The sequence below is a fragment of the Carassius gibelio genome, chromosome A2 (assembly GCF_023724105.1).
Source record: "Carassius gibelio isolate Cgi1373 ecotype wild population from Czech Republic chromosome A2, carGib1.2-hapl.c, whole genome shotgun sequence".
NCBI lineage: Eukaryota > Metazoa > Chordata > Actinopteri > Cypriniformes > Cyprinidae > Carassius > Carassius gibelio.
In genome coordinates this window covers 8,336,563-8,351,452 of record NC_068372.1, presented here as the reverse complement: position 1 = coordinate 8,351,452, position 14,890 = coordinate 8,336,563, and the positions used below count along the sequence as shown (strand labels likewise).

The following is a 14,890-nucleotide window of genomic DNA, read 5'->3' as shown; positions in this document are numbered from 1 at the left end:
GAGGGAAACTAACAGTATTCAGAAAAGTTTAGATGGAATTAAGCTGTATTTCTGCTGTTCCATAAGCGCCTCCTGCTGTCAGAGAGTGAATCTGCATCTCATTCAGAGCTTCTGCTGTTTATTTCATTCAGGTATGTAGGAGAATTTCACAAAGCTCATCAGATCATTCTGTTTTTGCTTTAAATTGGGTTATTACTAAATCAAATTATGTATATGTAATTATATAACTAAATGATATGTAATGATATAAATGTTGTAAAGGAATTATATAACTAAAATTAAATAACTGTAATTACAGATTTAGGTTCAATAGAGATGTCAGTCTTTATTTTTCTTCTTTTTAGGGCAACAGAAGCTCTTGCAGCAAATCAACCATCCACATCAAAAGCTGACAATTCAGCAAACATTTCAGTAACAAATCAAAGAAAAAAATAAACAAACACTACTGTTCCAAATATTCTGTATGTTGCTCAAATTTTTTTTTTTTTTTTTTTTTTTTTTACGTGGACATTTAAAATGAATGCATTTAAGAGCTGTAACAATAAAACCGTAATACCATGAAACCATGATATTACACTAGGTTCAGCCTGTTCGGTAATTTTTTTCAGATTTCTACCCAGGTGCTGGATATTTTCTGTAACTCAGCTGCTGGGTCATTTCCACTGTTAATACGATTGATGAACCCCCTCACATACATACTCAGCGCTGTGTCAATGTGAAGCAATGTTGTGTAGTCTGTGCCAAACCAGATAAAACTGGATACATGTCAAACGTTCATTATGTTTTCTGTTCTGAGAAAACTTGCCTGGAGGGAAACTTTACTAATGAAATTAAGGTTCGTATTACATTGCATTCCTATCAAATCATCACTGTACTGTATATAAAGGAAAACATTGTAATCTCACATTTCCCCTTGTTTTTTATTTTACTTATTTTTTTATGTGCATCGTAGCTAACGTCTGCTTGGAACACTAGCCTTTTACGAACACAGCATCCACTGGTTCCACACTCAAATGACAATCAAGCAAATGTCGCATCAGTTCCACCATGTGAGTTTAACCTCTGCCAAACAAATGTGTGACTAGTCCTGAAACACAACTTTGATTTTATGTGCTACAAAATTTCTGTGCACTAGACTGACTACAATAAGAGTGCTATTGATCTAGTGCGCCATTGTTGAGCCAGTGTTGGGTATAACATGTTACTAAGTAACGTATAACTTTAACTTTAAAATTTAAACTTTATCCACTGTAAAAGTAAGGGATTGCTGTACATTTTAAGGTAATTTAATTACAGTTAATTATACAGTACTTTCTGCTATCTCTGCAGAATGATGAATGTTACAGTCTACTGTAGTAATGTTGTTTACTGACCTTGTTGTTGATGTTTATAAAGTTCTAAGCAATAAGAATTTAGTTTATAAAATATCAGAATGTTGTTTATATACTTTGTGGTGATACAAAGCATATGTGCATGAATGACACTACATTTTTTTTTTTTTTTAAGGAGTAGGCAAAATAAGTATGATTGACTACCAATACACATACAGTACAGTATGTCAATGTGTATGAAAAATGGTACCCCTTGTTTTGAAAAGTTGAATCTTTAGCCTAACTTTTCTTAAAGGGGGGGGGGGGATTCTATTTCATGCATACTGAGTTTTTTACACTGTTAAAGAGTTGGATTCCCATGCTAAACATGGACAAAGTTTCAAAAATTAAGTTGTTCGTTTGAAGGAGTATTTCTGTTCCAAAAATACCGGTTTGTCACAAGCTTCGGAAAGTTTTTTTTGAGTATGGCTCTGTGTGACGTTAGATGGAGCGGAATTTCCTTATATGGGTCCTGAGGCACTTCTGCCGGAAGAGCGCGCGCTCCCGTAGAGCAGAGCACTGAGAGCACAACAGACTTCACTGATCAGAGCGAGAGCGTCGCGAAATGTCACAAAAGAAGTGTTTTTGGTTGCCAGGGCAAGACAACCCTGCACAGATTACCAAAAAAAAAACAGCATTAAGGGACCAGTGGATGGAGTTTATTTTTACAGAGCATCAACGGAGTTGTGCAAGTGTTTGTGTTTGTGTTTGTTCCCCTGCATTTCGAAGATGCTTGTTTTACAAACAAGGCCCAGTTTGACGACGGATTTGCATATCGTTTATTTCTTAAGGATAATGCAGTCCCAACGACAAAGGGTCACGATCGTGTGTTGGAACCGCAGGCGGTGAGTAAAACTGCTTAAAATATCTCTGTGTTGTTAACTTAGCTATCGGCGCGTAAGCACATCAAGTAAACAACATGCGATGTTGTCATCAAACTGCACTTTCCACATGTACAGCTTAAAAAAAATAAAAAAATAAGACGACATGAAGTGGAACTTAGTCATTTTCCAAAACCGCTAAGCAAATATATACAGTTTCAATACATACCACATAGAGACTTCGTTGCTGCTGCTGCTCTTGTTAAATTTCAACCTCTGGATCTGATTCTGGATCTTAAATATACGCTGAATCTGACTGTTAACCATGGTTTGTTTTGGACGCTCTCAACGCAAAAGCCTACTGGCGCTCGTGATTCATTAGCTCCGCCCACATGTCACGCCTCCAGCCGGTCGTGTTTTTCAGGGAAAAATCGGTACAGACTATCTTTCTCTTATGAATATAATAAAACTAAAGACTTTTTGTAGTTATGAAGGATGCAGTACTACTCTATAGGTACCCAAGATTAACAGGATATTGAGTGAAAACGATTTCACCCCCCCCCCCCCCCTTAAGCATTTCTGTTATTCAAATATTTTGAAGAGTAGCCTAATTCTACTTGTTAAGCAAAAAAAGGTTATTTTACTATTATTATTATTATTTAATGTTTAAGTATTACAGTTGTTTTAAAGCTCAAAGGCTAAACTATACAGTGTTTGACTCCAATTAACCTGTTAACTGTCACTCACGTTTTTGAAGATAGACATGAATGTGCATGATACAAACCCAATTTTTTTTTTAAATTCATGACTGAAAACATTTTGTAACCTGATTTTGATGTACCATTTACATGGTAATACATGGTCTGATTTTAAAATGGGTTTTGAAGGATGAATTTTGAGATTTTATGTTTTCAAGTGATATATAACTTCTGATGATTTCTAAAATGTGATAGAGAAAAAGGCAACGAGGAAGTCTTATTTTAAAAAAAAGGTCAAAACTCCTTTTGTAGATTTCTGAGGGTGCACTCTTGTCATAAATTAATTAATTACTTTTCCTACATAATTTTCTACAAAAAATATTGGTAAAATATATATTTGGGAGTCTTAGAACTTTCCAACGATATATAGTTTGTCAAGATTAGATTAGATTTGATTGTAATATAGTATCGTCAACGTAGGCGTCCCGTATACGGGACGGGGGTGACAGTTGGCAGGTTAATAAATGTATATATATATAGATATTTCTGTTTTTGATGTAACTTTTATGTATACTTTTATATAAATATATATTGTATTAACTATTCCTCTCCTATATATAAAACTTGTTTTTATTTAAAATCAAAAATCTTTGATAGGTTCACTAACCCAGCCAGGGCAGGAGTTAGGGGGCCGGGGCCCCTGGTCTTGAGGTCATGTTTGGGTCTTATACTGTAAAAACGGCTAGAACATCATTATGGAGTAACACAAAACACACACGCACACGCACTAAATATTTTGAGGTTCATGTATTGTACAACTAATATGCAACATGTCTAGCCTATTAAAAGTTTAGATGTAATATTAAAGTCATTATAATACGAAAAACAGGATGTGTTCTCTCAGTTGAGAGATCAAAACCCTGAAATTACACAGAGCAAAAATAGTTAGTATTATACAAAATTTATTGTCATAACCAATATGTGTCAACTTATGTTAGATTCTTAAATTGAATCATATTCAATCTGAATAAAAATGTTGCCTTTTAAAAATCAAATTAAATCACTATCAATGAAATCCATACATAGATTGGATAGTACATAGTTTAAATATAACATTTTAATGTAAAAATATTTAATGATTGCAAAAATGAAATAATAAGCTACAGTACTTTTTTAAATGTGAAACTATGACAGGCGTTAGGCGGCAGCGAGTAACTGTCTTAATCCTTAAATCAACTGATTCGTTTCACTTCACAAATGAATGTACTTATAGCCTGACTGAATCATTTACTCACACATACTGGTAAAAAAAAACAACAACAACAAAAAAAAAACAATTATAGCATGATTAAATAAGTCGCTTTGGATAAAAGCATCTGCATCTGCATAAATGTATTAATGTTAATGTAAATGTACTCATCAGTGTAGTGCAAATTATTACATTTACACTCATAAAAAAACATTTGTTTTTTTCCCAAATTCTGGATTTATCCTGTTGGGTCGTTTTATTGGATGATTTTTATTTTATTTTATTATTATTATTATAACTTTTTCTTTTAAATGTATGTCCCTAACGTCTGGTTGTATTGCTAGCATTCTACAAACACAGCATTCACCAGATCTACACTTAAAGTGATCAATGCGCCGGCCCCATCCTGGAAGTTTCTCCACCAGCCAAACGAACCATTGCTGAAACACAATGCGACTTTGCAGTTTTATCCAGCAAAGTTTCTGTGCACTCCACTGACTACAACAGGAGTGCTATTGATGTATTGCACCATTGTTACAGCTGTGGTTGCGCTATGCGCTTGATGGGTTGAAACTTAAATGTCTGACAGAGAAGATGGCAAGAGGTAAACCTGTTTTTGATGTAACTTTTCAAACATGAATATAAGAAAAAGTCATGATTGAAAGTCATTTAATGAACTGGAACAGCCTACTGATAGCAGTTTTCTTTTGACTGCTTTTGCTGCTCCTGACTTGATGTTGAATAATATATATATATATATATATATATATATATATATATATATATATATATATATGAACTGTTCTTGAAAACAGTTCAAAAGTCAGCAGTCCACGGCAGGTATAAACCAGCCAAGGTACGAGTACAATAACATACTCAAGACTTCATCTAACTATCGCTATTGACAAAATCCCATAACATATAAATAAATATATATTTTCGTCAATATTACACATCCTTAAGTGGAAAATGTTTATTATGCTAAAAACATGTTTTGGACAAAATAACTGTCAGAACAAAATGCCACCTCTGTTTTTAAAAACTTTGCTTATTCAATAACAAATGCCCTTGATTTATGTCTATAGGAATTCTTCAAGACAAGCATACTGTTGTGCAAAGCCACCAACAGACACAAAGTATCTATTATTGACACAACCTTGTGCAGAGCTTTAAAATATGCAAAGATGCATCGTTAATCCCTTTAACTTCCAAGCGGGCATCAGACACAGTGCTTCAGCATCAAAGGAAAGGTTCAGCAACTTGAAAATGCATTTAGAGAAGTGTGTGGATACCTGCAGCACAAGCGGCTCAGGGTTGAACGCCAACGTCATCAGCAGCTGCATCCGTTCAGTGTCCTTCAGGTTCTTCAGCAGGAAGCTGCCAGAGTCCTTGGTCTCCGCGTACCTCCTGACCACACGGTCAAGAAGCCTCTGTGAGGGGCAGTGCACCAGATCCGACCAGCCCTCCACCACCTCTGGCGTCAGCAGCCTTACGTCCCCATTAAGTTGGGCGAACTCCGTTTTGTACATACCCTGAATGAGATCACAGCGAGGCCTTCCAGTGGCCCGTTTGCAGATCTTCTGATCGATCTCTGCGAGCTCTTGGTTGGAGCCCAGGCGTTTGAGCACGACCCTGCGCGTTCCTTCCCTGGGTTCTCCATACTGAGCAAAATAAACGTTCTTCACGTTGAAAAAGTCTAGGAAGCGCAGGCGACCCCACATCTCAAAGGTCACCTGGCCGTTCATGAACTTCCGGCACCAGCTAGTGCCGAAGCAGGCTGGACACTTGTTTAAGCCGATGAATCGCCTGTCGGTGAGCTCGTTTCTCTGGAAAGAGGCGAATAGGTTGTGAGTGTTCATCAGCAGGATAACAAAAAAAGCTACGATGAAGAGGAACTTGCCGCACCGGTAGACGCGGCCAAATTTGAGCGACAGTATCCGCAGCATGCTGACTGGCAGCAGCGCACTGAGAGTGAGTGCAGTTAATCTTTGTCAATGTGTCTGTTCCATGATTGCTATGTGTAATATCATCATCCCCCTCAAGTTCACATTAGTTAGAGAGTGCTCCATAATGGCAGCAGTGTTGCCTGGTAAACTCATCGGTTTCAAGAACCCCTCTCAGCATGTTTCACAGAAGGGCTTTCTGGTTTTACATCGAGTTTCCATTAAGCTGCCACATCAGGAATCCCTTTACCTGAAACAGATAAATGAAATCAGATTAATATAAGCAAATTAAGCTTTAAGTGTAATAATGACATTATAAAATAAAGCAGTTATAAACGCTTCTTTCACACAGTTGCCGTTTCAGAGGTATCTGTGTGGATAGTTCACCCCAAAGTTTCATCATTTACTCACCCTCATGTTTTCCAAACCTATATAATGTGCATTCTTCCTTTTTTTTAAAAAAAGGGGGGGAAAATATATTCACAATCAATCTTTATGTTAGTAATATGTCAGTTTGTAAGCGGTAACCTAATATAGCCAAACCTCAGCCTAGTGGGGACGGCAACAGGAAGTGGGTGTTGTTAAAATATTTAAATATCAGTGCTCAATCTATTTCGAAAGCTTCAAATCCAGTGATGTATGTTTTAAAGCCTTTAACTTCAGCAGACGGCTTAGAAAAAGACAGAATCACACAGAGAGAGGTACATTTGAAGTAAGCAGCTTGTTTGAAATTCTAATTTGTTAGCCAATTAGAATAGTTCACACAAACATCTCTAATACAAAAATATACAATTAATAAGTGCTGATAAGACACTGTAAAATGTCATTGATGTAAAGCAGAAACTGTTGCTCAAAAAAGAAGAAGACTCTTTCCAGAAAAATGTGAGATTAGGGTTCTATAAAAATGTAGGCATGGTTTTGTTCATCATCTTTAACCTCATAAAACATTTAGCATAAAGCAGTACATTTACAGCTTAGTATACGAAAGAGTGCACTTAGCGTCACTGACCTTTTTTTTTTAAAGAATTCAGTTAAATGAATGCATAAAAGGAACATGCAAATCAAACCAACTATAACTCAATGATTACATAACTAACATGAACTTCAAACAAGGCTGCCTGCTCTTTAAAAATAGTATTTGGGTAAAACTATTTTAATGACAGTAAAATTATTTTGTACACAAAGTCTTTCATATCTAATAAATGTGTTTGTATATGTTAAAATATGACATATTGTACTTGTATACTTAAGTAATCTGGTCAACTTTGCAACTTATTCTGGTAAAGAGGAACCCACTTAGACAGGAAGAGACCAGCGTTTAATGCACTCAACCACAGTTTGTTTAGTTTTTACTTGTAAATTAGGTCTGGTTTATCTGAAACTAATGATAACACAATAATAGTGGAAAATTCATTTAAATGGTTGCACATAATGTCAGGTTTGCAGGAAATTTAAAGACCATTTTAAGACCAAGTAAAGAAAATTTAAGGAATAATTTGAAGGAAACAGTTGTTTGTGTTTGAGTTATATTAGCAATATTACTAAGCCATCTCTATTACTAAAAATCATTTTACATGCACACACCATAAAAAAAGACTTGAATACCTCTGCTCCCAACCACTATAATATGAAAATAACATTTACTGTACTTCTGGTCACACAAAAACCTCTTAAATCAAGATACATCTACTTGAGAAGCAAAATTTCATTACATAAAAGATCATCTTGTTTTCTGTGGAACTAGTCAAAATGAAGTAACAAATGTCTGTCAAACTATTTAAATAAATGGGAAAGATTTAAAACCCCATTGACAGATATTTGTTCTTGTATTAAGCATAAACATAACCAACTTTTGTTTTGTTTTTTTTGTTTTTTTTTACTTTTATTTTACATTTTGCATTTTCTCATGTAAATGGATTTCTTTATTGTATTGGAATATGTGTTGGAAAACAAAAATACTAAGGAAGGCATAAATATTTTTTTGCAGTGCATGCAATACTTAGAGACACACACAACAGACTTTTTATTTCTGCTCTGATTTAAGAATTTTTAAGGATTTAATTATATATATAATTTTTTTTATTTTAAAATTTAAAATTGTATTTTTATTTTTATTTTATTTTTTCACACTTTAAAAATCAATGGCTACCATCAACTGTTTGGCTACCAACATTCTTCAAAATATACATAGATTTATGTTTGTTTGTTTTTTACCCAAATGTTTTTTACCCAAAGGTAAAGAAATACTAGGTTGATACTGATTATTTTATTTTATCTGATTATTTTTAAATAAATGTGCATGCTGTATTAAACTCACAATGCTTATGGCAGCTCTGCTAATTAAAATAATAACTGTAATCTGCAATAAGTCTTGCAACATTACAAATTATTATATTTTGGATATTTTTGTACTTTTTTATAATGAATATGCAAAAGAAAAAAAAAAGTGAGACGATCAGCAAAATGGCATCAAAAAGCAATAGTAGTGGAAACCAATAAACTTTCACAAGTATGCAACCAAATCATTAGCATGAAAGCATCATGTTGTATGCTGATGGTTTTTCATGGGGTTTTTTTGAGGCTCATTTTCTACCTCCCCCTCAGCACTTGATGAGCAGGGGAAAGGTCCAAAAAAAAACTCATCATGGAGAAAGAGAGCTCAGATAACTACACAGCCTTCTCACCAGACACGTTTTCCATACCGAAAAAGACACAAAGCTCTCGCAGCTCACAACTTTTAAGACTTTGTATGAAGTGCAAAACTTCTGCTGAAGGGATAAGGCACACGAACGAGGGGTAAACAGACCTGGAAAACATCTGGCAGATGGTGACGGCTTTCAAGATGATTCATCAACACCAGTTTCAAAGCTTCACAACAAACCTGGGCTCAACCACTGAAACAAACCCAGTTTCTAGTTAAACATTTTCAACATTTACCCTAACAAATGCATTAAAACAATGATGTTTGAGAATTCCAATGAGCCCTTTTATAAAAAAAAAAACACGCTTTTTATGCTTACTAAAATGTGTCAAAAGTATCTTATTATCATCTCACTCACTTCAGAACTAACATGTTAACTTTAATAAAAAATGCAAAAGGGTCCAACAAAACCTCGATTTGAAGACATAAGTAGGTGTAAATTAAACATTAATGTCCTCAAAATAGCAGAATTCTTCTCTATCAATGCTTAAACGATGTGTGCTGGGCCATTCATTGTCTTGCATGCTGCTTTAAGTAGCATTTCTCTGTGGTACTGAGAATGAGAAACCACAGTTGTCACAGTTATTGACTGTTTAAGTCAATAATGTTTGATCACACGACATGGCAGTGTTGTTATGCTGTGAGTACAACCCAACCAGATAAAGAGCTATAAATAACCAACCGTAAATGTGAGGAGGGCAGATGTCATCTTGCACTTTACACTGTTATGACTGATGGCTGTACTGTGAGAAAGCAATTGTGGTGACCTACATGAACCACCCTTAAAGGGACAGTTCACCACAAAAATAAATAAATTAAAGCTCTGTCACCATTTAGGAAGCCTAACTGTCAGTCCAAACTCATAAGGTATACAATTTCTGTCTAACGCACAAAAGTTGTGACAAATATTAATACTGCTTACCTCCATGCAATGAAAATGAATAGGAACCACCAAGGGTTATCAAAGACAAAAAATAAATAAATAAATAAAAAGAACACAGTAAAAGCATAACGAAAGTAGTCTATTCGGATCATGCACCATATTCCAAGTATTCTAAAGGAATATTTTAGTGAAAAAACAAACTAAAATTAAGCTATTTATTGAAAAGATGCAGTCACCATTCACATATGAAATACTAGTTAGCCTGCTACAACTCTATGAAAGACATAAACATATCATTCTTTGTTCCAGAAACGAAAGAGAGAAAGAATTAAAGCAACATGGTATGTAGACCATTTTTATTTTTAGGTTAACTATCTCTTTAACAAAACTCTGTCATAAAAACACAGAAAAAAAAAAACTGGACCACTCATCCGATGTGTCATCCACTTCTAGTGACTGGTAATATAATAAATTATGTTTTCTTACTGGCTTCCAGGACTTATCAGACTGCGAAACAGTTCTGAGAAACTTGACTTGAGCTTGTTTGACAGCTGCACCAGGGGAGTATTTTCGTGTTGTGTAGTTCAACCGTTAACTTTGTAACGTTAGATATTACCATAATACTCACTTGAGACGTCTGGACGTAATACAAAAGAACATAACCGGTTTCGGTACAAATTAATCACTGTCACACACACACACACACACACACACACACACACACACACACACACACGAGAAAAAAAAAAAATGTAAAGCCTTACTTTGTACTTTAAACTATGACTAGCTTGACCGCTCAAACTCTGACCGCTGAAGCCGTGAAGATTCATCATATCGCGGACAAAATAGAGCAAACCAGCAGGTAAACAAGAGGAATGAGACAAGTAACGCACTCAGGAACTTTTTTCTGACTTTCTTTGTCGGTATGTAAACGACAGACTTGAGTATGTGATGTAGCTACGTAAAGTTCCAAAAACACAAAACCAGTTAACGAAATGTATTGTTTATCTAATCATTTTTCACGGCTGGTGGTCTAAGAAAAATATATCTATATATCTGTATAAAAATATATCACGATATATCTGAATGTTCATTGTACTATTAATAATAATATTAATAATATTAATAATAATAATAATAATAATAATAATAATAATAATAACAACATGCTTGAGCAATTTGTTATCCATTTTCTCCAGTCCAAAATAGAAAACTTTCTCGTTTAATTCGCTTTACTAGAGAACAGCAATAAACTGGAGTTACTTTCTCCGTCTCGATGCAGAAGTTCCCAAGTTCATTCAAAATGTATGGTAGAAACATTGCAAATATGAAAATAATTATATGAAAGGATGGCATGCAAATACCCAAACCTACCAAATAAAAATGTGTGAAATTCCTGGTTTATTCCAGTGGCTCGAGAAAGCTTCGTTGTCGATTTATGAATTCCTGTCTCTTACCAGCAGCCGTGCACGTCGACGCTTTCCCACGTTTCTATATGCTGCGTGCACTATTGCTTTTTCTCTATCCCTTTACATTTCCCAAGGGTTGTCTTCTCAATCTCGAGACAAGTTCAGTCCGCGAGCGCTGAAGCAGCTGCACAAAAGATCCGACTTCGCGGATCTGCTTTCGTATTTACGACCCTTCTGGTCAGTTTACGTTACTGGTTACTAGGTGATCGTGTTTGTAACTCCTCCCCGAAATCTAGAGCGCTGCTCTTCTCGTCCTCGTGTTCAGGAGTAAGTGCATCCTTCAGGTGTAAAGTGGCTTAATTGGTTCTATCCAACAGGACCCTGACCTGCATAAAGTCTGGGGTCATCTTATGAGCAAAAGAAAATCTGTTTCATTGTGGAGAGCTGCTACATTCGAACAGTCTGTCAGATCTTAGATGAATGAAAATAAGTGAATGTTATTCGAGTTGAACGCCCACATTATTAGGCTACTCAAACAGTTGTAAGCGAAATTGCAATTGATGAGAGTGAAGAGATTGAAAGCCACTTCTGTCTATCGCTTCATCCCACGCAGTTATTTTCAGTTTCTGTGAAAACGTGAACATTAATTTCCTTTTCTTTATGCATGGAACAAATTATTTTTTAGTAGTATTATTTTTCACGGTTTATGACTTGACTTTGAATGAATATGCAAATAGCTTTACCTATAATCTGTAATATTTGGCTCCGTTTTACTTTATATAAGATTATTTAATGAAAGTTTAACGCTGATTAAGGCTACATTAGCAAACACATTTTTGAATTTTATAAAATTTCATATTATCATTTTGCACATTCTAAGACTAGACCATTAATGAACAGAAAATGCAAATATAGCTTTGAATATTTGGCTCGATTTAAACATATCAGATTAATTAATGAACTAGAAACTTATCAAATCCATTCGCTCCTCATTAAAAGATAAATAGCCCTCCACCAGATATTAGTACTCTGGTGACATCTAGTGGTAGGCTATTTGTTTACTTTATTTTATGAATAAATTGATGTTATACTGTGAAATGTCTTTGGACACATGTCTTTGGGCCACACATAAATATTGTGGACAATGTCAAATTGCATTAGATAAAACATTTAACTCTTAAGTTCCAAGAACCCAATGTTGTGGATTTTTCTATGTTTATTTGTCCTGTTTGTTGTTTCTTTGGTAGGCTACATTAAATTGTATTTTTGTTGTGCACTTGTAGATAGTTGACCACTGGACTGTCTGTTTTGGCACTGTACATAAATTTCACCTTGTTGTGAAGTGAGCCATAATTTCTTTACATTTTTATGGACACTCATTATGTCCCCAAGTTAGCTGGTGGTGCTTGCTTTATCTCACTCAAACGAATGATGTTGAACTTTTTCTTAGGATAAGATTTTTTAAGAGGTTTTAACAAGGGCAGCTGGTGTCAAGGTGATTTGTAGTGAATGTATGAAGTAAGGGGTGGGCTCTTTACAACACTATAAAGTTTCAATAGTACTTTCAAAGCATGGTTTTTTTTAGAGCCTTATGAAAATGGTTCTATTTAGCACCAAAATGGTTTCTGCTATTGTTACAAGCCTAAAAGCCTTAATCAGGTACTTTTCAGAACCATTTTCATTAAGTGTGCCTTTAAAATGCACACTGTACAAATGTAATAGACTTAAGGGAAATATTAATTAATTGATTTAAAATGTAAGTAAGTCCGCTTGGCAGTAGATGCCATGAGTCATAAATAATTTCCATGGTACAGTATATATTCATAAATTGTTTTCTTTTCTTTCTGTATATATTTGGGATTGTCATTTTAGCAATGCTGTCAATATGATGATCCAGCATCCAAATCCTAACCTTTAAAACCTTCACATCTCTGAGTAAGAGTGAGTTCTGCCGAGGCCATTTGGTGAATCTCTTTGGCCATGATCCAATCAGGAGTCATTAACCTGATGTTCCAGATGAGCAGAGACAAGAACGATAAGAATATCATCCCATTATCAAGTCCATTAAGAGAGACAGAGGAGGGAGAAGATCCATGTCGTCTGCAGTCAAATTTCATTCACCACAAGCGCACAGAGATATTTAGTCGACAGACGAGGCAAACCACTCATGCACACACTCTGCGAGCGCAGAATCATTATCCCTTGTCTTTAAGGTTACTTAAAACCAAAGCCATTTAGCAAACAGATTTTAAATAAAGACAGAAACATAATTCAAATTGCTATATTGTATTTAAATTATTATATTGTAAAATACAGTAATATCTTGATACATTTTATTAAATATTATTCCATTAAAAAAATATATAAAAATGTATACCTGTGATGTAAAACTGAATTTTCAGCATCACTACTCCAGTCTTCATGATCTTTCAAAAATCATTCTAATATGCTGATTTGCTGCTAAAGAAACATTGCTTTTTATTATTAATGTTGAAAACTGTTGCACTGCTTCATATTTTTTGTGGAAACCATAATACACTACCATCCAAAAGTTTGGGGTAAGTAAGTGTTTTTTTTTGGTTTTGTTTTAAATAAAGAAAATGAATTAAATCTTTTCTTATAAAGCCTGGAGTAATGACTGATGCAAATTCAGCTGTGCCACAGAGGAATACATTACATTTTTAAATATTACATTAAATTAGAAAACATTTTAAAATTGTAATAATATTTTACAATATTAATGTCATAGTCACGACAGGCTCTTCCACCACTTAAAACACTCAATCACCCAATTTTTAACTAGGCACACCTGTCCATCATCTCACCACGTCCTCGGAACTAAAAGAGCACATACTCTGTCACATTAGTGAGTATGTTTACATGGACAATGATATTCCGATATTAACATAAATAAGCAACTGTATTTTCTTCGGCTCAGATCTACTGTATACTGCCAGTCCCATTTACAACCAGGCGCCTCACTGGGTCTAGTGGATGGAACAGGTGGTCCCACTTAGCAGCAAGGACTAGAGCCCTTTCTATGACTGCATCGCCCCTGTATTAAGACTAGGTACTAGTCCCTATCAATATTTTGAGATGACAAATTTGTCCACACCAATATTTAGCAAGCTCCTTTAAACTGCTATTTGTATCTTTGCACTGCTATTTGGATCGATTCTAACGGCCACGATCACAGTACAAGAAACTAGTGATGGGTCGTTCGCGAATGAAAGAGCCGGCTCTTGTAGGTGAACGACGGGAGCTGGCTCGCGTATCTGAAGAGCTGACTCTATTTAAAAAAACAAAAAAAAAAAAAAAAAAAATTATATATATATATATATATATATATATATATATATATATATATATATATAGCCTATAGAAATTAAATAATTATGTAATAATGAAATAATGGACGCATTTTATTTTATTTAAAATAAATGACTAATTCAAAGAACAAAAAAAATATATTTTGACTGTCTTATCAGCCTCATTCTGTTCCTGTCAATCATACACGAGGTGTCAACCAATTATACGGCATGAGGGAGGGGCCGAGCCATCACACACACACACACACATACACACAATGCTGATCATATTTTTATTTTATGAGAGATTTGCATTCAGAAATGCAAGCTGCCTTACTTTCGAGAGGCTAATGATCATTAAAATTATTTAAAAAGGCGGCTGTGCTTCCGACTCATTTTCCTGCTTTTGTTTTGTTTTCAAAAGCTGTTGTGTTTTTCCTGTCATCTCCTCCGTGTTTGACACTGTGTGTGTGTGTGTGTGTGTTCATGCTAGTTATACAAAACATAA

The 14,890-nt window shown here is 34.9% G+C and overlaps 1 protein-coding gene across 3 annotated transcripts in view; it reads right to left on the bottom strand.

Annotated features, from left to right (window-relative positions):
• Positions 1 to 11,291, bottom strand: part of LOC128025892 (divergent protein kinase domain 2A) — a 43,549-nt gene extending 32,258 nt beyond the window's left edge. For 2 of the 3 annotated variants that reach the window (XM_052612480.1, XM_052612498.1), the window contains exons 1-2: positions 11,040 to 11,291; positions 5,431 to 6,331 (exon numbers count right to left, since the gene is read on the bottom strand). In XM_052612480.1, coding sequence (XP_052468440.1) covers positions 5,431 to 6,084 — 654 coding nt within the window. In that variant the 5' untranslated portion in view covers positions 6,085 to 6,331; positions 11,040 to 11,291. The remainder of the gene's footprint in view (positions 1 to 5,430; positions 6,332 to 11,039) is intronic. The other variant, XM_052612490.1, reaches the window with a different exon arrangement.
• Positions 11,292 to 14,890: the final 3,599 nt, after the last annotated feature.